Genomic DNA, 25204 nt, shown 5'->3' on the forward strand with positions numbered 1-25204 from the left:
CTTCTGGAAAACATTTATCCTTCCATGTTACAATGAAGGACAGAACATTGTTGAATGCCTACAAAATACCCAGAAACTACCATCTACCTACCTGGTTTATTTTGACATAGCAACTCTATTACTGATTGAACTTGACTTACTACAGCCTCTGCGCCTTTTCAGTCTCCATAAAATGGTCACACTAACCTAAGCAGACACCAGGGCTGAGGTTTAGAAACACTTTTTCTTTATTGTAGTTCAATACATATTAAAATAATCTAGGAAATTCAAGACAACAAAAATACTAGATGCATATATTTAAGGAAGTGCGAACAGCTAAGACATGTACATACAAAAAAATCAGAAATGTCTGACAATCAAGTGAACAGGTTGGCTGGCAAAATGGCGGTGGGGAAAAAAAAAAAAAAAAAAAAAAAAAAAGAGGTGGGAGAAGCCATAACATGGAACATTATCTGTGCAACCTGCATATCATTACTTTAGAGAATAAACTACAATGCTAAAACATGAACTGAAAGACAAGGCACAAAAGGGTTTCCAATGGTCCTTAAGCAAGCAGTGTCATTCAGAAGCAAAAAAATTACCACAGGAAAAACACCAGGAGCTAAAAACCTTCACATTAAATGTTGTTGCATAAAACTAATTTTACAATAATTTTATTTTGGGAAGGTCCTGCACTGTTTAGTGTTGTGTAACTAACTATAGTACAGTCACTCCACTAAGAAAATTACATAAGGTACATTGGTACCACCTTGTACAGAAATAGTCATGAGTTTTAGAAGGCAGCAACCTTACCATACTACCAGGATATCAAAATTAATCCAAATACCTATAGTCTTCAAATAAAATAGCACAGCTTAACAGACAAGGTGAAAAGTTAAAAATCCATTAATTCTGTTTGGGATCAGTTTTTACATATGCTTATATTAAAATTCTGTTTTGTAGAAACATCTGTCTCTCCCATTATAAACAGATTCAAAAGCCTATTCTGGAAAAATATTAGCTTTGGGTGGGTGGTTGTTTGCTAATTGTGTGTTGTGGTAAATGCAAACACTGCCTTCACCTGCCGATACAGGCCACCAAAGTGTGGAATATTTTGTTAATCATTCTCATGTCCAACTAAAGAAATGCTTCACAACAGTAAGCAGGTAGGTTGTCACACTTATGTTGAGGTGACCATGGTGAAACTAGATCTGTGTGGAAGCTCAGTGCAGTTATCACTACACATAAGTAGAATAGAAGGACCAAAATTCATGATACAATAAAAGTTCACAAGTATTTCAAATAGAAACTGCAGCTTGATTATAGTTTGACAGATGAAGTCAGTTTTATGACTCCAATACTGAATTCTGGCTGCTTAAGTAAACGGATGAAACAGCTTAAACAATGCCTTTACCAACTAACCTTGCAGTTTACTCAATGCTGCATTTACTTGCAATCATAAATGTACAAGATACCTTAATATGAACACTCTGCAAATACAAATGTAATAAATGTACTGCCCCAGTATGTGCTTCTTTAAGCTCAGTGCACTGTTGTTCATCATAGGGATCAAAAGTACTTTAAGTCGTCTGCACCAAGTTATTACGCTGGTACACTAACAAACAGTAGTTCATAACCTCCAACTCCACAACACGACAAGCAAAAAACTTCCTCTGATGAAATGCGAACCCCCCCCCCCCAGTAAATTACTTCTCCACTCTTTCTGCATAGCTTTGATTATATGATTCAACCAAAAATGGATACAAGAATAATGCAAATTATTTTACAGTGAATTTATAATTTTACAGACCATACTTATGACATTGTTTAGCATTTCTAGGTTTCCAAGCATTCTTGGGCTTTTAAACTTGCTAAATAGTTTTGTGACTTCATCTCCAACACTAGAAGGCAGGCCTTAAAAATGATGCTGCAGATGTTTAAACCCATACTAAACTTCCAGTTAGTGCAAAGTGATGCTTTAAGACAGTGTCACAAAACTGCAGTACAAAACTTTGCAGTGGACCAATGGTGGGTTAGTGGCAATGTCACTTTCAGTCGCAATGGCAGCAATCCAAGAGTGGCAAAGTTCCCATTCTTTTCATCTGTTTCCCCAGATGCCTTCTTTCTTGTGCTCCAAGCAGATTAAATTATGCATTAACACCACCTACAGCAACTTAATTGCAGATTTACATGTTAAAATAATGGACTGAAGTCCACTAAAAAATGCACTTTTGGAAAGAACGAAATCTGGCAGTAGGTTTCCCAAACATCTCCACTAGTTAACAGCATGCATTAAAGGAATGGAAAAAAGCTGTGACGAACTTAAAATTAACATATAAAAGCCTTCTTTGTTAAAAGTGAACACAAACGGACTTATAAATTATTTTTATCTATCCCACTTTTAGGGAGGGGCATTTCACGTCTTTAAAAAAGTTTTACTTACAAGAAGGGCGACTTCCCTACAAGTCAAATTAAAAAAAATATATACATACACATATATAAAACTATACATATACATGTCACAATGTAGGAGGATTTAACACCTCTCCTTTAGGTGCTTCTTCCAGCACAGAATGACATATGAAACAGTACCTGAAATTTTTTAATATACATATATATAAATAATAGATGTCATCCTCTGGGTTAGGAAAAAAAAACAGCTGTTGTCCAAGCAACTTTTTTAAAAACTGTACAAAACTTAGTTCTTTCAGTTTTGGCAGACTTGTGGTTCCTCATTTTTTCCCTTTCTTCCATCCAAAAGTGGCTTCAGAAAAGGTACTTTCTGCATGAATCTGTTCCACATTTACATTCAACGCGAATTCGTTTCTTTGGGGACCCTGCAAGTCCAGCAAGGCCAAAGTTGGAGTCCATTCGAGTGCTTTCTATGTCAACAGGATCAGCTGGAAAGGCAAAACACAAAGTGCAAAACTAAGTCTTGAACACCAGAAAGCACATTTTAGCAAAGATACTCAAAGTACAGTTGTGTGAGGGTACTCAAACATAAATGCAAGAAAAGCAAGTCCACCAATGCAGTGCATTCACAAAACAAATGTGACAGTTTCAGGCTGGGAGCAGACAAACATGGAGACTAGGCAGATGTCCGCAGCTAGGACATGAAGTTCTCGCTTCCATTCCGGCAGAAAGTCTGGCAATAAAGCAGCATGTACCCCTTCAAAGTGTTATTTTCTTGGGAGAGAGTCAACAAATGCTCCCATCTCTCTCAGCAAATTTAAATCAGGAAGGAGAAAGCTACTGCTTTACTGAAATGCCCCTAACATGGAAAGGAGGTAACCCCAACAATGACCAATCTGATTCAAATCAACTATCCATTCACCTGACCCAACACACACGCACACACACACTGCAACACTCAAAGGAAAATACAACTCTCCTCCTCCCCCAACCATAACTGTACCTCAAATACAAATGCAAGGGCTAGCCCCTCAACAAAAAAGAGGGATAGCTCAGTATAATACATCTATCTAGAAAAGGATGGAGAGAGCTCGTAACACAGCAATGATTTTTCTATTTAAACATCTATGGTTATAGTAAGTTCATTCACAAAACTACATTATATTCATCATTAAGAGCACTTCTAATTATATATAAAAAATGAACAGAAGACTGCTTAACAGTGTAAGGTCCCCTAACCATGGGACTAAGTAGATTAACATTCTCTAGAATATTGCAAAGGGCAACAAAGCCAGTTATAGTCCCTTGACTGAGTAACCAATCTGTAGTGCTTGCAGAAAGTGTGTATAGAAGTTGAAATGACACTTCACAAATACTTTGAGCAGAGGATGTCAAAGTCTTCAGCTCTGACAGCAACTCTAATGGCATGTGCTTTAAACTGTCTTAATGCCTAACCACTGGGAAAGACATTTGGATACTGGCCTGCATATTTCTCCAGTAGCAATGACAGATACTTGGAAAGAATGCTTAAAGTCTTGTATGTCTAAAGTGTATAGAATATTTTCTCCCCTCACACATTTTGGGCATGGAGGCATTATTCCAGGGACAAATCCTATTCAGTTAGAAAAAGAGTTATCTACCCACCATAATGTTCCATCTCTGTTGCCCATTTTCATTCTATCTCAACAAATGAGTTTGGATCCGACCTTCGGATCAGACTCTGCCACTTTCTTTAGATACTAGGATCAGACTCTCGAGCTTCTTCATCGACAATGCCCTGATCACTCATTACCACAGATCAAGTTTGCTGCTATTATACAAAATCTCAGTTAAAAAAATTACTCAAATTAGCTGAGAGACAAAAGTGATAGCTGAAAGATCAGGAGCTCAAACAGGAACAATGGTTCCTAGTAAGAATTCTACTAGGTCACTCCCAAAGACATGGATAGGGGGAAGAGGAAGCGAGTTGAGGAAGAATGAAAATGTTCAGAGCTGGAACGTGATTGTGAGAACATAACATATATCAGATGATGTCATTCTCCCATTCATTGAGGAACGAATGAGAGAGTCCCAGCTACATTTACCTTAGGTGGTCTTCATGGAGGGATATTCCAGAGCACCACAGAACTGAATGATGTTCTGTTCCTGGAGATGATGTACAACTTGTAATGGTGAACAAAAGTAGGAGTATTAGACCAAGTGACAGCTGCACAAATATCAATGGAAGCTCTAGTCCAAAAAAGCAGCTGACAGCCATTGACTTGGTTGAATGCATCTTCAGTGGTTTTGGTAATGTTAAGCCTTTCAAGGAATAAACACGAGAAACACAATCTGCTATCCATTTTGCTAAAGTAACCATCGAAGCGGTTTTTCCCATCTTGGTGTTAGAAAAAAACTGATCTGTTTTTCTAAACTCCTTGGCTAAGTAGGTAAAAACAAAGTTTTCCATGTACATCCAAGATATGAAGGGTATATTCTACTTTATTCTCAAAATTTGGAAAGAAAACTGGTAAGGTTAATGACTTGACTGACATTTAATTCATAGGTCACTTTAGATAGGAAGGATTAGTGCACGCGGAGTAATCCTATCCTTGTGAAAAATTAGATACGGTGGTTTTCTAGTGTGTTTAGAGTTCTGAAACTTGTCTAGCTGAAGTAAATACCACCAAAAGACAGGTTTCCAAGATAAAACCAAGGGCTCAAACAGAGAATGTACTAAAGATTGTAACACCAAAGTCGGATCCCAAGGTGGACTAGGACCTTGAATTGGAGGTCTAAAAATAGTGTACATTTTAGGAAGGCCTTGCAGAAATTAGTTGAAGCTAAAGCAGAAGCCTTGTTGCCAATGTTGGAGATGGTTGCTAACTGTACTTTAACGGAATCTTCCATTTACTCTTATAAATCTTCCTGGTTGAAGGTTTGTCGGACAAACAAAGGATTCGATGAACTGGAGAGGAAAACATGGAATGTCTAGCCATCATTGGAATTGAGAAAGCATGTGGTTAACTTGAGATCTGTAATGTCTGGGTCAATAATCTCTGACAGGATTGACAAGAGATATGGACGGGGGTCCAGTGTCCATGGAGGACATATTAGGTGAGACCACAGGAAGGGAAACCACACTTACTGAGGATAGAAGGGGGCAATGAGGATTACTTTGCTCTTCAACTGACTGGCTTTCTGAAAAAACTTGGGTATCAGAGGTAGTGGATGGGTAAAAGCAAAGGACACTGGAGGGCCAAACGTGGACTAGAGCCATCTCTCAGTGACTGTCCCTGGTTGGGGGGGGGGGGTTAGGGCACAGAACCTGCTGCATTTGCTAAGGGACAGGCAAACAGATCGCAGCATGGTTGACTCCATTTGTGAAAGATCACCTTTGCCACTGATTAAGACACCACTAGTGAGGAGTCAGAATGGTCCTGCTGAGCTTGTCTGCTAATATGCTGGATTCCCCGGTATGAGTGTTGCTACTAGAAAGTGGTTGGAAGAGGTTGCCCATTGCCAAACACTCACTGCTGCTTGGCAAAGGGGGTAAGATTTGGATCACCCATTTGCTGATGTACCAGACTACTGACTTATCCGTCTGAATAGCAAGACTTGCTACTGAAGAGAGCTCTGAAGGGCCTGCAACGCTAAAAAGCACCACTCTCATCTCTAGAGCACTTGCATGCAAATAGTCTCTTCTTGGGACCAAGTAATACCCCCCCCCCCCCTAACTGGGAGGAGATGATGGTCAATGTGCTCTTGGGGGAGGAAGGACAAACGGACAGCCTTAATAAAACTCTTCGGAATGTATCCATCACAGTAGAGATTTTCTACAGGCCTAACAATTTTATTGGATATCGTAGAGACTGACGAAAAGATGATTGCACTGCTTAGAGCCCACTGAAGAATTCTCATATGAAGATGAGCAGTGGGTAGTAAAGTTATTGCATCAGCCATCAACCCTAGGGCTTTGAATATTAATCTTGCTGGGGGTGAGGGATGGCCGAACTTGACTGACATGCGATTGCAGAGTAAGAATTCTGTTTTGAGGCAGAAGAGCTAGGCTAGGCAACTGACTGTCTAGACGAGCCGCTGTAAACTCCGTTGCTTGAACTGGTTGAGGCTGGGACTTCACCTTCTATTTTTTATCTCAATCTCTGGAGATTATGATAAATCTCGTAGTCAGTGGCCTTTACTAGAAGATGCCTGGTCAGTACTGTTATCAGCCAGTCTAGATATGGAAACACACTGAATCCACACAGTCTTAGATGAGCTGCTACCACTGCCCTACATTTGGTGGACACCCTAGGGGCTGTGGTGAGACTAAAAGGCAAGGCGCTGAACAGATTATGACTGGCTCCCAGCCAAAAGTGTAGACATCTTCGGCAGCGTGTTCATTTTTATATTACAGTACAGATCCTAAAGCTCTAGAGAGCACGTTCAGTCATCCTTCTGAAGGAGAGGCAGAATGGACTGAACTGTGACCATCTGGAACTTGGAATTCTTGACAATCTGATTCAAATAATGGAGATCCAAAAAATGGGTCTCTGGTCACTCGGCACTAAAAAGAACCTTTAGTAAATTCCAGACTGTCTTTGGTCTGGGGGGACCTCCTGGATAACTTTTGTCCAACAGCTTTTGAATTTCTAGAGTTGCTGGTTCCCTCTGGGTGGAACATCGGGGAGACTTTTTTCTGGGAGGAACTTGGGAAAAGGGAATGAAGTAACCTCTGGATATGATCCTCTGCACCCAAGAATCTGGTGTAATGGCTGACCAGGCTTTTGGGTGCAAGGATAAGCTCTCCCCGGACTGTTTCCAGAGAGGGACAGTGGGATAACTTTTCAAGAGTGCTGAAAAGGCCTCTCTGATTCTGTAGACTCCCTTTGCCATCAGGGTGGCATGTCCCATTACAGTTATTTCTCCCTCTGTCTCTGGGGGAAAAGATCTCCACACGATTCCTGGAAAGGTCCTTGGGATTTTCTGAACCATGCTTTCTTACCACTGTGTTGATTCCTGAAAAAGGTTCTTTGCGGGCTAGAAAACAGATTCCCAAGCCAGACAGCATCTGTTCATTCTTCTCACTGCAGAAGAGCGTCACTAACTGCTGGTCCAATTAAGGAAGATCCATCAAAGGGAACATTGATGAATGATGCCTTAAAGGGCTCCGCAAAATCACAAATGCACCAGGCATGCCGCCTAATGGCTATGCCTGAACTGGCAGCCTGTGAGGACCCTTCAGCTGTGTGTGAGGTTAACTTCATGGATGCGTTAGTAATGGACTGCAGAGTAGGCAGTCATGAGGAAAGATTTTTGCTCCTCTACAGACATGGACCCTGGGGCAGAGTTCGAGGTCCGTGATTAAGTCCTTCTCTAACCTTGTGAAATGCACCGAATAACTTTAAAGCAAAAGGTCCTTGATGCATACACTCTATTCCCAAAACACCCTAGACTCCCTGTTAGGGGGATGGACAGAGGAGTTCTGCTCAGCTAACTACTTTTTAGTAGCTGCCACAACAACCATGGCATCTACAAGAAAGTACAGTTGTGTACCTACCATAAATGTAGATGTTAGAGTGTATTCACTGTTGCAGTCATTACACTTGGGTTATCCTGCTGGCAGGCTACCCGCACACGGCCTGAATTCCACAGTCCTGGTCCGGCGTCGGTTGCTGATGCCTCTTCCCTGACGTCAGTGCGCCAGGGGTATACAAGATGCAGCAGACGCCATTTTCTTCAGTTTTTTTTGCCCCAGATGTCATGTGCCCCCAAGAAGGTAGGCAATACATATTGCTTATAAAAACATACACTAAAATAAAACAATACCTTCATCTACAAGCAAATGCACTACATAGATTGTATAGGACAGAGAAGTATAGATAAGTTCCAGCAAAGAAAGGGGGATGGAGGGTAACCTGGACTACAACAGTGAATACACTAACATCTACATTTATGGTAGGTACACAACTGTACTATGTTCATAGTGTTTCACTGTTGCAGTCATTACACTTGGGTTGAATCCCAAAGCTGAGGTAGGGCGGCTGGGTCTAAATAGGATTCGGAGTGGCTATGAGGCCCTGCAGAACTGCAGTGGCAAAGCCTGCTCTGGATTTAGAGTAAAGAGGTAAGTGATGATGCTTGGTAAAAGTGTGTACTGAACTCCAAGTTGCAGCCTCCAAAATTTCCTTGGTTGGTACTCCTCTGAGAAAGGCTGCTGAAGTGGCTGCTGCCCTGGTAGAATGTGGCCTAATATTCTTAGGCATTGATTTGCCATGCTGTGCATAGCAGAAACGAATGCAGTGTCCTATCCATTTTGAAATAGTCTGCTTTGAAATAGCCTTTCCTTGTGATCCTGCAGCATATGCTACAAACAGTTGCTCAGTTTTTCTGAAAGATTTTGTCCAAGTAGAAGCGTAGCTGCCTGTGTATGTCCAAAGAGCGCAGAAGTCTCCCCCTTTATTCTGGGGATTTGGATAAAATGTTGGCAAATGAATGGTTTGGTTAAGAGCCACACTGGATACTACCTTTGGCATAAATGTTGGGTTTGTCCTTAGAGAAACCCTTGTCCGGATGAAAAATGATAAAAGGTTCCTCTGCCATCAATGCCTGTAACTCAGACTCTTTTTGTTGAAGTTATTGCTAGAAGCACAGCAGTTTTCCATGATAAGAATTTTATATCAGCTGTATTGGCTGGCTCAAAAGGAGGCAGTGTGAGCTTTTCCAAGACAAAGTTGAGGTCCCATGTAGGTATCGGTTCTCTCCTTGGGGGGTCTTATGTTTTCTGCCCCTCTGAGGTACTGTCTTAGCAGTGGATGTGAGAATATAGGAGGTTCCGTATTTTAATGAGCTGAAATGGCAGAGGCATGGATTTTAATTGATGAGAAGGATAGGCCTTTGTCCAGCATCTCAGTTAGGTACTGTAAAATCTGAGGAATAAAATATTCAAGTCCTTGTGCCTGGTTCCAAGCACAGAATCTCTTCCATTTTTCTGCATAAGATTTCCTGGTGCTGGGCCTCCTGGCTTCCAAAATGACATCCATAACAGCCTTAGAGAGAGGTGTGTTCTGAGTGGCTATATTATTTGCCATACAGCCAGATTTAAGGTTCTGAGTTGGCTGTGCAGGATCTGATTTTGTTGAGTCAGAAGATGAGGAATTCGAGGTAAAGTCCAAGCTGGGCCTTGAGACAAGCTCTTTAGGATTGGGTACCAGTGCTGGCGTGGCCAGTCTGGGGCAATCAGAATCATTTTTGGCTTCTCGTCTGACATTTAGGAGTACCTTGGGGAGGAGAGGCAGTGGTGGAAAGGCATAAACTGTTAGGGTTTTCCATCTGAATGACAGAGCATCCACTTTCCATGCTTGTGAGTGATAAGTCCTTGTGCAGAATCTCTGTAGTTGGCAGTTGTGAGGGGAGGCAAAAAGATCTGTGTCTGGGCATCCCCATTTCCTTATGTTGAAGACCTGTGGATCTAGTTTCTACTCGTGAGGGTCCATGAGGTTTCTGCTTAGTTCGTCTGCCAGAGTATTTTTCTTTCCTGGCAGGAATTGTGCCTGCAGATGTACTTGATAGGTCAGTGCTGTGTTCCACAAAGTCATGGCTTGTCTGCAGAGGGAGTAGGAATGCGTGCCCCCTTGCTTATGTACCACATAACTGTAGTATTGTCCGTCATTAGCAATAGTTGCCCTGGATGTAGAAGATCATTGAAGGCTGTCAGGGCATTCTGTACAGCTAGCAACTCTTTTTGATTGATATGAAGATGCATTTGGTCCGCGGGCCACGTGCCCTGAATACATTTTCCTGCCACGCCCCCCAGGCATAATCCGATGCATCTGTTAGTGTCTGCCTGGCTGTGGGTAAAGTTAAAGGCTGTCCCTTGCTGTGGTGACAGGCTAGTGCCCACCATTGAAACTCCTGTTGCAGGCAGGGAATAAGAGTTATTATTGCTTCCAGGCTGTGGCAATGTTGAGTCCAAACACTTTTTAGATACTACTGTAGCTTCCTCATATGCAGTCTTGCATATGGAATTAGCAGGATGCAGGATGCCATGAAGCCCAAAGCCTGCAGAATTTTTCTTGCAGGTAACTGGGTCTTTGTTGCCATCATTTGAAAGTATTGAGTCAGTTGCCTTTGCTTGTCTGGCATGAGATAAGCCATCTGGGCAGTTGTATTTAAGCTTGCACCCAGGAATATTATCTCTTGAGAGGGCACTAGTTTTGATTTCTTTTCGTTTACTGTGTACCCTAGGCAAATTAGTAATCTTTTTACAAACGCCAGATGCTTTAGTAGAATGTCCTTGCTCTCTGCTTGAATAAGGCAGTCGTCCAAGTAGGGATATATTTGAATTCCTTTTTGTCTGCAAAATGCAATTACTGGTGCCAGGCATTTTGTGAAGACCCTGAGTGCAGTAGATAGGCCAAAGGGCAGTGCAGAGAATTGGTAATGCATTGAGCCAGCTATGAATCTGAGGTATCTTCTGCAAGATTGTCCGATTGGGACATGCAGGTATGCCTCTGAGGTCCAAGGCAACTAGCCAAGCCTTCTTGCCCAGCATGGGTAGAAGTTGCTGCAGTGTCAACATTTTGAATTTTGGAACGTCCAGGAAAGTATTTAGAATAGACAGGTCCAATATTGGTCTCCAGGCTTTGTCCTTTCTGGGTACCAAGAAAAGTCTTGAATAAATTCCTTGCCCCAGCTCTTGCTGTGGTACTTTTTGAATAGCCCTTATGTCTACGAGAGCAGAAATTTGTTTTTGTGCCTCTGCCCATTGATTGTGTGGCAGGTCTGGCATACCTTTTGACCTTGGTAGGGTGTGGAACCTGTAACCCTGAGAAACAATATTTAGAACCCATTTGTCCTGGGTGATCATGTGCCAGTTTTGTGAAAAAGTGCTAACCCCCCCCCCAGGGTGCTGCCAAAAGGTAAGTGCTTGGTATTTGCAGAGGAAAGTCATTGGGACAGTTTCCTACAAGGTTGTGATTTGTCTTCTCCGACTTTGGGGGCTGAAGCACCCCATTGTTTAGGTCTGTATGAGCCTTGGGGCTGAGATCTGCCTCTTGGGCGTCTGTATCTGCCTCTTTGTGGCCTGTCTGACACCGGAAAGGACCAATTTTTAGAAGGCCAGTTCCTGCTAAATCTAGGTGGCTGAACCTGTAAGAAATCCTTTACTGTCTGCATTGATTTTGCTTTATCCTCCATTTTTTTTTTAACACCTCTTCTGCCTTAACACCAAACAAAGTATCATGCTGTAGTGGAGCATCCAATAATTTTGCTTTAACATGATCAGGTAAACTCTGTTCTTTTAACAAAGCATGCCTTCGAATGACGGAACCTGTAACTGCGGCTCTGCAAGATGCCTCTAATGAATCAAAACCACATTGCAAAGTATGGTTTCCCACTTGTTCAGCTGCATGCAATAAATCCTGCATTTCCTTGTTCTCAGGACATTCAGAGCTTGTAAGCATTTTATGTTTTATCAAAGACATTAAGTATTGTTGAAATTTAAGCATGCAAAACTGGCAGTTTAAAGCCCTTACAGCTAAAGTAGCAGAGGTGTAAACTTTCTTCCCCCATCTGTCCAGTGCTCTAGAATCCCTATCAGAGGGAAAGTACAGTTTTTGTACCTACCATAAATGTAGATGTTTGAGTGTAAACACTGCTGCAGTCATTACACTTGGGTTATCCTGCCGTCAGGCGGTTCCCCAGTCGGCCTGAGTTCCAAAGTCTTGGTCCGGCGTCGGTTCCTGTCGCCTCCTCCCTGACGTCAGTGCGACAGGGGTATACAAGATGCAGCAGATGCCATTTTCTTCAGTTTTTCTTGCCCCAGATGTCGGGTGCCCCCAAATAGGTAGGCAATTCAAATTGCTAGTAAAGTATACACAAGGAAAGCAAACAACAACTTTCAGTTACCAGCAAATACTCCCAATAGGTAGTGATGGGTAGAAGACATAGGTACGTACCAACAAGTAAGAGGGGAAGGAGGGAGGGTAACCTGGACTGCAGCAGTGTTTACACTCTAACATCTACATTTATGGTAGGTACAAAACTGTACTATGTTCATCATGTTACACTGCTGCAGTCATTACACTTGGGTGGAATCCCAAAGCTGAGGTAGGGTGGCTGGTTCTAAGGCATTAGGGGTGGCAAGGCCCTGCAGCACAGCAGTGGGGAAGCCAGCTCTGGATTTGGAGTATAAAGGCAAATGGTAATGTTTGGTGAAGGTATGCACAGAACTCCATGTTGCTGCTTCCAAAATATCCTTGGTAGGTACTCCTCTGAGGTAGGCAGTTGAAGTGGCTGTTGCCCTGGTGGAGTGAGATTTAATGCTGCTAGGTACAGGTTTCCCATGGTGTGTATAGCAGAAACGTATGTAATGTCCTATCCATTTTGAAATAGCCTGTTTTGAAATGGCTTTTCCCTGTGATCCTGCAGCATATGCTGTCAATAATTGCTCAGATTTTCTGAAAGCTTTGGTTTTGTCCAAGTAGAAGCGTAACTACCTGTGAATGTCCAAAGAATGCAGTAGTCTCTCCCCTTTATTCTGTGGTTTTGGATAAAAAGTTGGCAAGTGAACAGTTTGGTTTAGAGCCACACTTGATACCACCTTTTGCATAAACGTAGGGTTAGTTCTTAAAGACACCCTGTCCTGGTGGAAAATGAGGAAAGGTTCCACTGCCGTAAGTACCTGTAATTCTGAAACTCTTCGTGCTGATGTTATTGCCAGTAGCAGAGCAGTTTTCCAAGAGATATATTTTAATTCTGCTGTGTTAGCTGGCTCAGAAGGAGGTACAGTTAATTTTTCCAAAACAAAGTTGAGGTCCCAAGTTGGAGTAGGTGCTCTACGGGGCGGTCTTATGTTTTTAGCCCCTCTGAGGTACTGTTTTAGCAAAGGACTAGAGAAAATTGGTGGATCCGTGTTGTAATGAACAGAAATGGCAGAGGCGTGGATCTTGATGGATGAAAAGGAGAGGCCCTTGTCCAGCTTCTCAGTTAAATATTGTAGTATCTGAGGAATATTTGGGACAAGGGGGTCAAGGCTGTGAGCCTGGTTCCAGGCACAGAATCTCTTCCATTTATCCGAATAGGCTTTCCTGGTACTAGGCCTTCTGGCCTCCAGAATGACATCCATAACAGGTTTGGAGAGAGGCATTGCTTGCTTGACTAAGGAATTTTCCATGCAGCTAGGTTTAAGGTCTTTAGCTGGCTGTGAAGTATCTGATTGTTGTGCTGAGTCAGCAGATGTGGGATTTGAGGCAAAATCCAGGGTGGTTCTTGTGCCAAGTTCTTTAAGATTGGGTACCAGTGCTGGCGTGGCCAGTCTGGTGCAATCAGGATAATCTTTGGCTCTTCTTGCCTGGCTTTTATGAGTACCTTTGGAAGGAGAGGTAGAGGAGGGAAAGCGTATACTTGTAGGTTTTTCCAGCTGAATGAGAGGGCATCCACCTTCCATGCTTGTGGATGGTAACTCCTTGTGCAGAATTTCTGTAGCTGGCAATTCACTGGGGAGGCAAACCGATCTATGTCCGGGCTCCTCCATTTCTGTGTTATCATTCTGAATATTTGTGGATTCAATTCCCATTCGTGGGGATCCATGATGTTTCTGCTCAAGTCATCTGCCAGCGTGTTTTTCTCTCCTGGCAGGAATTGTGCTTGCAGATGAACTTGGTAGTCTAGAGCGGTGTTCCACAAGGTCATGGCTTGTCTGCAGAGGGGTAGGAGTGTGTGCCCCCTTGCTTATGTACCACATAACTGTGGTGTTGTCTGTCTTTAGTAATAGTTGTCCTGGATGCAGCAGGTCCTTGAAAGCTGTAAGGGCATTTTGTACAGCTAGCATCTAGATTGATGTGAAGATGTCTTTGTTCTGCAGGCCACTCGCCCTGAATACATTTTCCTGCCATGTGTGCTCCCCAGGCGTAATCCGATGCATCTGTTGTCAGTGTTTGCCTGGCTGTGGGTTGAGTGAAAGGCTGTCCCTTGTTGAGGTGACAAGCTTGAGCCCACCATCGAAACTCCTGCTGAAGGCAAGGAATTAGTGGTACAACGGTTTCCAAACTTTGACAGTGTTGAGACCATACACTCTTTAGGTACCATTGTAGTTTCCTCATATGCAGTCTGGCATATGGAATTAGTAGTATGCAAGATGCCATGTAACCCAAGGCCTGCAGAATTTTTCTTGCAGGGAGTTGGGTCTTTGTTGCCATCAACTGAAAGTATTGAGTCACTTGTCCTTGCTCGTCTGGTGTGAGATAAGCCATCTGGGCCGTTGTGTTCAAGCTGGCACCCAGGAATATTATCTCTTGTGAGGGCACTAGTTTTGATTTCTTTTCGTTTACTGTGTACCCCAGGCAAACTTTTTTACGAACGCTGCTTTAGAAGAATGTCCTTGTTCTCTGCTTGAATCAGGCAGTCGTCCAGGTACGGATAAATATTAATTCCTTTCTGTCTGCAAAATGCAATTACTGGTGCCAGGCACTTTGTGAAGACCCTGGGCGCAGTAGTTAAGCCAAAGGGCAGTGCAGAGAATTGACAGCGCATTGAACCAGCTATGAATTTGAGGCATCTTCTGCAGTTTTGTCTGATAGGGACATGCAGGTATGCCTCCTTGAGGTCCAAGATCACGAGCCACGCTTTCTTGCCCAGCATGGGAAGAAGCTGCTGTAGTGTCATTTTGAATTTCGGAACATCCAGGTAAGTGTTTAGAGAAGAAAGATCCAGAATGGGTCTCCAGGCTTTGTCCTTTCTGGGAACCAGAAAGAGTCTTGAGTAAAATCCTTGTCCTTGCTCCTGTGGTGGTATCTTTTGAATAGCTCTCATGTCCATGAGTGTTGTAATTTGTTTGAGCCTCTGCCCATTGATTTGGTGGCAGATTTGGCATTCCTTTTTGTGAAAGTGGAACCTGTAACCTTGAGATACACTGTTGAGAACCCATTTGTCTTTGGTGATCCAATGCCAATTGTGATAGAAAAGTGCCAGTTTTCCTCCTAAGGGGGCTGCCAAGAGAGAGCTGTTTGACAGCTGTAGTGGGAAGTCATTGAGGCTGTTTTTTATATGGTTGGGGCCCATCTTCCCCTTCCTTCTGGCCTGGTGCACCCCATTGTCGAGGCCTGTAAGGACCTTGTGGTTGACCTCTACCTCTTGGACGTCTGTATCTGCCCCTTTGAGGTCCGTCTGTAACTGGAAAGGACCAATTCTTTGTTGGCCAAATTCTGCTAAATCGAGGAGGCTGAACCTGTAAGAAATCCTTCACAGTTTGCATAGATTTTGCCTTATCCTCCATCTTTTTTAATACCTCCTCTGCTTTAACTCCAAATAACACATCCCGCTGCAAAAGTGCATCCAATAATTTTGCTTTAACATGATCTGGTAATGTATGTTCTTTTAACCAAGCATGCCTTCTAATGACAGAGCCTGTAACGGCTCCTCTGCAGGAGGCCTCTAAAGAATCAAAACCACATTGCAAAGTATGTTTTCCCACTTGTTCAGCTGCATGCAATAAATCCTGCATTTCTTTAAAATTAGGAGGATCTGAATCTGGAAGCATTTTTTGTTTCAACTGAGAGATCAAAAATTGCTGATATTTTAGCATGTGAAACTGGCAATTTAAGGCTCTCATTGCTAAAGTTGCAGACGTATATACTTTCTTTCCCCATCTGTCTAATGCTCTGGAATCTCTGTCAGAGGGAACTGGGTTTTTTGCTGCAGAGGCCTTAATCCCTTTGGGTCCCTGAGAAATAGTTTCAGGGTCAGCAACAGGGCTTTTATACAGAAATTTGTGCGAGTCAGGGACTCATCTGTCAGGTTTAACTGGGGCTGGAGGTAAGGAGTCAAGATTTAAGCTGGATTCAGTATACACATCATCCACAATATCTAACACTGGCGGAATAGCAAGGGGTCTGTTGTTGAGGTAATAAAAGGAAGTCTCTGAGCCTTTTCTTGGATTCTGAGTAATCCTGGCCTTCCCAATGGAAATGTTCCCTCATGGTATGTAAGTTTTCCCCAAAGGAGTAGCCCTCACGCGGAGAGACTGATGGAATTGATTCCTCAGCATCAGAATCCTCATAAGGGGTAAAGAATATCCTAGGTCTGAGGATGAATCTGAAGAAATGGACACCTGGTCGGATGAGTCATAGTCTGCATCCTGTCTGGGCCTTTTATCAGGAGGGGGATGGGACCCCCTGATCAGGGTGACAAGGTCTTCGGCCATTTTGAGCATTTGTTTCTTAGGCATGGAAGCCTGTCCTGGTGAATGCTGTATTTGTTTCTTTGTTTTTAAGGAAGGCTTAGACTTGGCCGAGGGTTTAATGCTTAACTGAATAGGTCTGAAAACACCCTCTGAAGCTGTGGATTGCTCAGCTACTTCAGTTCTCTCTGAAGGGTTAGTTGCGGTAGGCAGAAAAACTTGGGCGTCCGAAGGCCCAGCCAGCTCCAAGTGGGAGTCTGAGGCGGCCTGTGGTTCTGCAGAAGCGGTCGTCAGGGGCTGCGAAGGCACCTCACTGAAAACCGGAGAACCGGCCTAGAAGAGGCCTAGTCAGTTTTGGGCCTCGGATGCCTGTCCTTGTCTTTGCGCTTTTATGTATTCCGGTCGTCGGAAGTTCCGACGGCATGGTGTAATTGAATTTTCTGCCAAAATAATGTCGAGCAAAAATCAAACCGACATTTAATAGTGCGCCTGTTAAACCTAGCACAAAACCGACAACCAGTGACGTCGTGGTCTGGGCCTAGGCATGGGATACAATAGGAATGGAAATCCTTATGAGGTATTTGCTTCCCACAAGAAATACAGTTATTAACTTTTACTGACATCCGTCTGAGGCAAGAAAAAGTTTCCCAACGGGGTACTTAGCTTTGTAGAAGACTTTGGTTCTGGAATTGGAATGAAAATCTCAGGAGTCGTCCGACCGGCACTTGCAAACTGCTTTTGCTTCGGGCACCGCGCGGCAAGAAAGACTGAAGAAAATGGCGTTGGCTGCATCTTATATACCCCTGTCGCACTGACGTCAGGGAGGAGGCGACAGCAACAGACGCCGGACCAAGACTTTGGAACTCCGGCCGACTGGGGAACCGCCTGACGGCAGGATAACCAAAGTGTAATGACTGCAGCAGTGTAACACGATGAACATCAGGGTTTTTTGCAGTGGAAGCCTTGACACCTTTGGGACCCTGAGAAATAGTTTCTGGATCAGCAGCAGGGTTTTTATAAAGACATTTATGAGAATCTGGAACCCTGTAGTACCTATCTGGCTTAACTGGTGCAGGGGGTAAAGAATCAGGAGTCAAACTGGATTCAGGAAAAACATCAACAATATCTAGTACAGGGGGGATAGCAAGAGGCCTGTGCTGAGGCAATAAAAGAAAGTCTCTGAGCCTTTTCTTGGATTCTGAATAATCCTGGCTCTCCCAATGGAAATGTTCCCTTATGGTGTGCAGGATTTCCCCAAAACAGTAGTCCTCAGGAGGAGAGGCTGAAGGGATAGATTCTTCAGCATCAGAGTCCTCATAGGGAGGAAGAGGATATCCCTGTTCTGAAGAGGAATCAGAAGAAACTGAAACCTGGTCAGAGGAGTCATAATCAGTGTCTTGCCTAGGCCTTTTATCAGGAGGGGTATAGGAACCCCTAATCAAAGTAATTAGGTCTTCGGCCATTTTGAGCATCTGTTTCTTTGGCATGGATGACTGTCCAGGAGAATGCTGTACTTGTTTCTTTGTCTTTAAAGGTGTTTTAGACTTTGCCTTGGCTGCTGAAGTGGTCTTTATAGTAAGCTGTGTAGGTCTGAAAACACCCTCAGAAGCAGATGCCTGCTCAGCGGCTCCGGATCCATCTGAGGGTATTGTTTCCGTAGGCCCAATGCCTTGAGTTTCCAGAGGCCTAGCTGTCTCCACATGGGAGTCGGAGGCAGCCTGAGGCTCTGAGGTAGCGGGTCTCAGGGGCTGCAAAAGCACCTCACTGAAAACCAGCGACTGGCCCAGAAGAGGCTTCACCGTCGGTTTTGGACCTCGGATGCCTTTTTCTTTGTCCTTGCGCTTTTTATGGACTCCGGTTGTCGGTCGTTCCGACAGCATTATATAGTTAAACCTTCAGCCAAAGTAATGTAAAGCAAAATCGAACAGACGCTTAATAGTGCGTTGGTTGAATCTAGCACAAAACCGACAACTAGCAATGTCGTGGTCAGGGCCTAGGCAAGGAATACAGTAAGAATGAAAATCCTTATGAGGTATTTGCTTCCCACAAGAAATACAATTGTTAACTTTTACTGACATCGGTCTGGAGCAAGAAAATGTTTCCCCAACAGGGTACTTGGTTTTATTGAAGACTTCGGATCTGAAATTCAATTTAGAAAATCTTAGGAGTCTGTCGACCGGCACTTGCGAACTGCTTTTGCTTCGGGCACAGCACGGCAAGAAAGAGTGGAGAAAATGGCGTTGGCTGCATCTTATATACCCCTGGCGCACTGACGTCAGGGAAGAGGCGACAGCAACCGACGCCGGACCAGGGCTTTGGAATTCAGGCAGACTGCGGGTAGCCTGCCAGCAGGATAACCCAAGTGTAATGACGGCAACAGTGAAACACGATGAACATCACCCTTAATGTAACTTGACAGGGCACTAAGAATCTCGTCAGGGCACTTGGGGATCGGTTCTACAGAGTCTGGTTCCTTCTATGCTCTGCGGGAGACCAGGTCTATCAGCTCATCTGCAGGTGGGGTAACCCAAGAAGTAGATGGTCCAGACCCAAAGGTTTTCAAGAACACAGATTCTCCTCCTAGAAGGGCTTTGGGCAAACAAAAGTACAGTTTTGTACCTACCATAAATGTAGATGTTCGAAGATCCACATTGCTGCAGTCCTAACACTTGGGTAGTCCGCTGTCCCAGTCGGCCCGAATACCAAAGTATAAGGCTGACGTCGGTCAAGGCGCATTTGTCTGACATCAGGACGTCAGGGTACAAATGCGCATGACCGACGTCATATCCTCAGTCTTTTCTTGCCCCAGATGTCAGAAGACCCTAAAAAAATAAGGCCAAAACCAAAAAACACCAAACACTCCTGTACCTAATATATGTACAATATATACAAAATTAATAAAGAACCCCACCCACACAACACAAGCAATGTGGATCTGAACATCTACATTTATGGTAGGTACAAAACTGTACTATGTTCTTCATCTCACATTGCTGCAGTCCTAACACTTGGGTAGAATCCCAAAGCAGAGGTAAGGGAGGATGGCTAAACTATAAGCAGGAGCTGCCAAAATGCCCTGCAACACAGCAGTGGCAAAACCAGCCCTGGATTTAGAATAGAGAGGAAGGTGGTAATGCTTGGAGAAAGTATGCACTGAACTCCAAGTAGCTGCCTCAAAATATCCTTAGTTGCCACCCCTTAGAAATGCTGTTGAAGTGGCAGTAGCCCTAGTGGAATGAGGCCTAATCCCAGCTGGAATCTCCTTGCCATGATGGGAGTAACAGAATGCAATGCAAAACCCAATCCACTTAGATATAGTTTGTTTTGACACAGGCTTGCCCTGAGAACTCAAAGCAAAAAGAACAAACAACTGCTGAGACTGCCTAAAATCCCTACTCCTCCTTAAATAATAACGCAACTGCCTCTGTACATCTAAAGTGTGCAAAATCTTTTCCCTATTTTGGGGATCTGCATGTAGGCAAATGAATAGTCTGGTTTAAAGCCACACTAGAAACCACCTTAGGCATAAAGGAAGGATTAGTACGTAATGATACCCTATCCTTATGAAAAATCAAAAAAGGCTCAACCGCCATAAGGGCCTGCAATTCAGAAACCCTTCTTGCAGAAGTAATGGCCAACAAAAAAGCAGTCTTCCATGACAAGTATTTCAATTCAGCAGTAGCCGCAGGCTCAAAAGGTTGTAGAGTAAGTTTCTCCAACACAAAATTGAGGTCCCAAGCAGGAGTAGGAGCTCGGGGTCTTATATTCTTTGCCCTCTAAGAAATTGCTTGAACAAAGGATGAGAAAACAATGGTGGGTCACAATCATAGTGAGCTGAAATTGCTGCAGCATGAATCTTAAAGGAAGAGAAAGACAAACCTTTGTCCAATAACTCAGTAAGATATTGAAGAGCCACACTCAAATTAGGCTCAGAAACATCCAAATCCTTTGCTGCACTCCAAAATAAAAATCTCTTCCATTTTTCTGCATACACTTTACGTGTACTAGGTCTTCTGGCTTCCATAATCACATTCAAAACTTGTTGAGGAAGTTGAGACCTGCTGTGGTTCAAAACAGAATATGCCAGGCTGTTAGATGAAGAGAGTGAAGCTTGACATTGAGTAGATGACCGCCCGTCTGAGTGAAAGGGTGTAGAATTAAAGGCAAAGGCCATGGAGGCTTCCTACCAGATTCCTCAGTAATGGGTACCAGTGTTGCGAGGCCAATCTGGAGCTATCAAAATCATCCTTGGCTTGTCTTGTCTGACCTTTAGGAGTACCTTTGGGAGGAGAGGCAGAGGTGGAAAGGCATACACATGAAGATTTTCCCAACTGAACGAAAGAGCATCCACTTTCCAAGCTGTGTGATGAAACCTTTTCGTGCAAAACTTTGGCAGCTGGTGGTTTAGTGGAGAAGCGAACAGATCTATGTCTGGAGTTCCCCATGACACAGTCAATTTAAATACATGAAGATCCAGTTTCCACTGTGGGGATCCATGATTTGCCTGCTTAACACATCTGCTAAGGAGTTCTGTGCTCCTGGCAGAAACCTTGCCTGAAGATTTAGCTGCAAGCTGAGCGCAGTCTCCCACAAAATCATTGCTTGCCTGCATAGAGGATAAGAATGTGTTCCCCTTGCTTGTTGATGTACCACATGACAGTTGTGTTGTCTGTTAGAATCAACACCTGCCCTGGAAGAAGTAACTCCTTGAAAACCATTAATGCAAACTGGACTGCTAACATCTCCTTCATGTTGATATGTAGATGCTGTAGTCTGGCAGGCCACTTGTCTTGTATCCACTTTCCATTCAGATGAGCTCCCAAGCTATGTCTGAGGCATCTGTCGTTAGAATCTGACTCGCCTGGCCGGGTCACAGAGAGTCCCTTGTTTAGGTGACATTCCTGAGCCCACCACAAAATTCCTTTTGAATGCAAGGTATTATTGGAATGACAGTGTCCAAATCCTGGCAGTGCTGTGTCCATACATTTTTAGATACCATTGCAGCTTCCTCATATGCAGTTTGGCATTGGGAAGCACCAGAATACAAGATGCCATGAACCCTAAGGCTTGAAGGACTGTCCTTGCAGTCAGCCCGGACTGAAGAGATAGTTGATGGAAGTAAAGGAAAGATTCTTTTGTTTGTCCGGGGTTAAAAGGCCATCTGGGCTGCTGTATTCAGTCTCACACCCAGAAAGCACATGTCTTGAGAGGGTACTACACTGGACTTTATTTCGCTCACAGAATACCCCAGGCATCTTAGCACTGCTATCACATATTCCAGATGCTGAAGAAGCCTTTCTTGAGCCAGAATCAGACAGTCGTCCAAGTAAGGATAGATTTGTATTCCTTTTAGCCTGAAGAAAGCTACAACTGGAGCCAGAACTTTTGTGAATACTCTGGGCGCAGTAGATAAGCCAAAGGGCAATGCAGAGAACTGATAATGGGAATTTCCAGCTCGAAACGCAGATACTTCCTGCAACTGAGTCTGATAGGCACATGAAGGTAAGCCTCCTTGAGATCTAAAGTTACCATCCAGTGATCTTTGCCCAGCAGAGGTAAAAGCTGTTGTAACGCCAACATTTTGAACTTGGGAATGTCCAGATAAGTGTTGAGGATAGACAAATCCAATATTGGTCTCCACGTGTTCCCCTTTTGGTACTAGGAACAGGCGAGAATAAAATCCTAGGCCCCTTCTGGCACAGGAACCGGCTGAATGGCCCCTATCTGGAGTAACAGAGAAATTTGCTTGTGAGCCTCTTTTCTTTGTATAGGAGGAATGTCTGCATGCCGTTGAAAGGAGGCAAGGTATGGAAATAAAACCTGTAACCGTGGTGAACGATATCCAATACCCATCTGTCTTGGGTAATAACACTCCAATTTTCTTTGAAAAGTGCCAGCCTTCCTCCCAAAGGTGCTGCCAGACGAGAAGGCTCTGGCAGCTGAAAAGGCAAGTCATTGGGTCTGCTTACAAAGGACTGACCCCTGCCCTCACCAGAAGACTGGGCAGGCGAACTGCCTGTTCTAGGCCTAAAAGAACCTTGAGCTCTGCCCCTACCACGCCTAGATCTACCCTAGACTGAGAATCATAAGAAGGATAACTCCACCCCTTAGTAGGCCAATTTCTACTAAACTTTGGAAGCTGAACCTGCAAAAAATCTTTAACAGTCTGCATAGACTTAGCCTTGTCCTCCATTTTCTTTAAAACTGCTTCCACAGGCACACCAAATAACACATCAGATTGTAAAGGAGCATCTAAAATCCTTGTCTTTACATGTTCAGCTAAATTCTGATCCCTCAGCCAGGCGTGGAAGAACAGAACCAGTGGCTGCCACCCTCGAAGAGGCCTGTACAGCATCAAAACCACATTGCAAGGAATGCTACCCACCTGTTCAGAAACATGAACTAAATCCTGCAACTCTTTACACTCAATACCTTCCGCCAGAGCATCTACCTTAGACTTCAATTGTGAAAGGAGATAATTTTGGTATTTCAACATGTGAAACTGGCAATTCAAAGCCCTCATGGCTAAAGTGGAAGAAGTATACACCTTCTTCCCCATCTATCCAAAGCCCTTGCCTCTTTATCAGAAGGAACAGGATTTTTAACAACAGAAGCCTTAACACCTTTAGGGCCCTGAGAAACAGTTTCTGGGTCTGCCCTAGGACTCTTAAAAGATACTTATGCGCCTCAGGCACCCTATAATACCTATCCGGTTTCATGGGGGCAGGAGGCAACGAATCAGGATTCAGGGAAGCCTCTGCAAAACATCCTCTACCACATCCAGAACAGGAGGTATAGCTTAAAGGCCTATGCTGGGCCTTTTCCTGGAATCAGAGAAATCTTGACCTTCCCATTTAAAATGCTCCTCATGGAATGAAGAGTCTCTGAAAAGAAAAATCCTCAGGAGGAGAAGCCGAAGGTGTAGAGTCATCTACATCACAATCAGAATAAGGAGGATACTCCTGCAAGTCTTCAGTCAAGACTCAGAAGCCTCCGAACACTGCTCAAAACTCTCAAGCTCAGGTTCCACCCTAGGCCTCTTATCAGGGGGGGGGCATAGAACCTCTAATCATAGTAATCAAATCTTCTGCCATTTTAAGCATATGTTTAGGCAGAGACCCTGAAGAACTAGGGGAGACCCCCACTGAGTTAACCCTGGCCTGCCTCTAGAAGAAGCCTTGGGAGGGCCTGACCACCTTAGGAAGGGGGAGAACAGCTACCTGAGAAGCCCCTGCAGCCTGGCCTACCTCCTGAGAGGATACATCTTGTAACAGTAAAGTCTCTCCTGAGAATCCAAAGGAACTTCTGGTAGAACCACCGTCCACAGAGCCTCTAAAGAACCGACGTCGGACAGACGGTTCTTCCACCCTAGGCTTCGCTGCTTTGTCCTTGCGCTTTTCCGGAGCATCCGACGGCATGTTGTAATTACGCTTCCCAAAAACTAACCTGGCACAATCTAATCTTCTTAATAGTGCGTTTGTTAAATCTAGCACAAGAGCGACAGCCAACAACGCCGTGCTCAGGCCCTAAGCAAGGTATACACAAGGTATGGTAATCTCTATGAGGTATCTGTTTCCCACAAGAAATACAGTTATTCACTTTATCCGTTAAATACTGAGGCAAGAAAAACAAAAATATCCCCAACGGGGTACTTAGCCAACTTTGATTCGGTCTGAAACTCCGACTTCAGAAAATTTCAGAACGCCAACCTGCACTCACAATACTGCTTCTGCATCGGACCATGCGGCAAAAGACTGAGGATATGGCGTCGCGCATTTGTACCCTGACGTCCTGATGTCAGACAAATGCGCCTTGACCGACGTCAGCCTTATACTTTGGTATTCGGGCCGACTGGGACAGCGGACTACCCAAGTGTTAGGACTGCAGCAATGTGAGATGAAGAACATCCACCTTTTTGGCAAAGGCTCTCTAATAGGTCTCCGAACGAGACATCCTTAGTGAAGATCTAGGGGACCCTCCCCATTCATCAAAATCAGTGTCTTCTCTGAGGAATTCCTGTGGGGAATCCAGGTGCCTCATCTTGCACGACCTTTTCCAAGGGACCTCCTCAGTGGGATGCTCTGGAGAAGTGTCAGAAGAGATGGGAAGTTCCCTAGTGGAAACTGCTTGGAAGCTCATCCGGGCTGGCTGCCCCTGAAGTGTAGGATGAGAAAACTCAGACACAGGATCCAAAGCAGGTTGGGAGCACGGATCCGAAGAAGGAAGAGTTGAAGCTAGTCTAGGTATAGACAATACCATCTACACCACCTCAAGGCTGAGAAACCAGGAGAGACAGAGGGCAATCCTACTGGAGCAAAAACTCTTGGATCAGACAACCACCGTGGCCCCTGAACCCTCATATCCGAAGGGGGGAGTTGGAGCTAAGCTATCCAATGCTGAAGCTCTGAAAACTTTGTAGTCGAAGTCAACCCCTCAGATTCAATGCAGATGCTTTGACTCTAATGGAGCATAATGACTCACTGCAGGAACCGATCGGGTCAGGGAAGTTGGAGTAGAGGACAGCAGGACCTTCGGATCAGACGGTTCAACTCTCTAAACAAACAAAAACCAAAAACTGAGAAAAACAGTAATAATCCAGAAGGCAGAATTTGCGGGAAACACTTTTTTTTTTTTTTTTTTTTTTTATAAAAAACA

The 25204-nt window shown here is 44.0% G+C and overlaps 1 protein-coding gene across 1 annotated transcript in view; it reads right to left on the reverse strand.

Moving 5' to 3' along the window:
• Nucleotides 1-204: 204 nt before the first annotated feature.
• The window catches only part of SUV39H1 (SUV39H1 histone lysine methyltransferase), a 478717-nt gene continuing 453717 nt past the window's right edge, over nt 205-25204 (reverse strand). Inside the window, exon 6 of the mRNA XM_044080286.1 lies at nt 205-2879. Coding sequence (XP_043936221.1) covers nt 2746-2879 — 134 coding nt within the window. The 3' untranslated portion in view covers nt 205-2745. The remainder of the gene's footprint in view (nt 2880-25204) is intronic.

This window comes from Protopterus annectens, chromosome 8.part0, assembly GCF_019279795.1.
Source record: "Protopterus annectens isolate FY-2018-M chromosome 8.part0, PAN1.0, whole genome shotgun sequence".
Taxonomy (NCBI): domain Eukaryota; kingdom Metazoa; phylum Chordata; order Ceratodontiformes; family Protopteridae; genus Protopterus; species Protopterus annectens.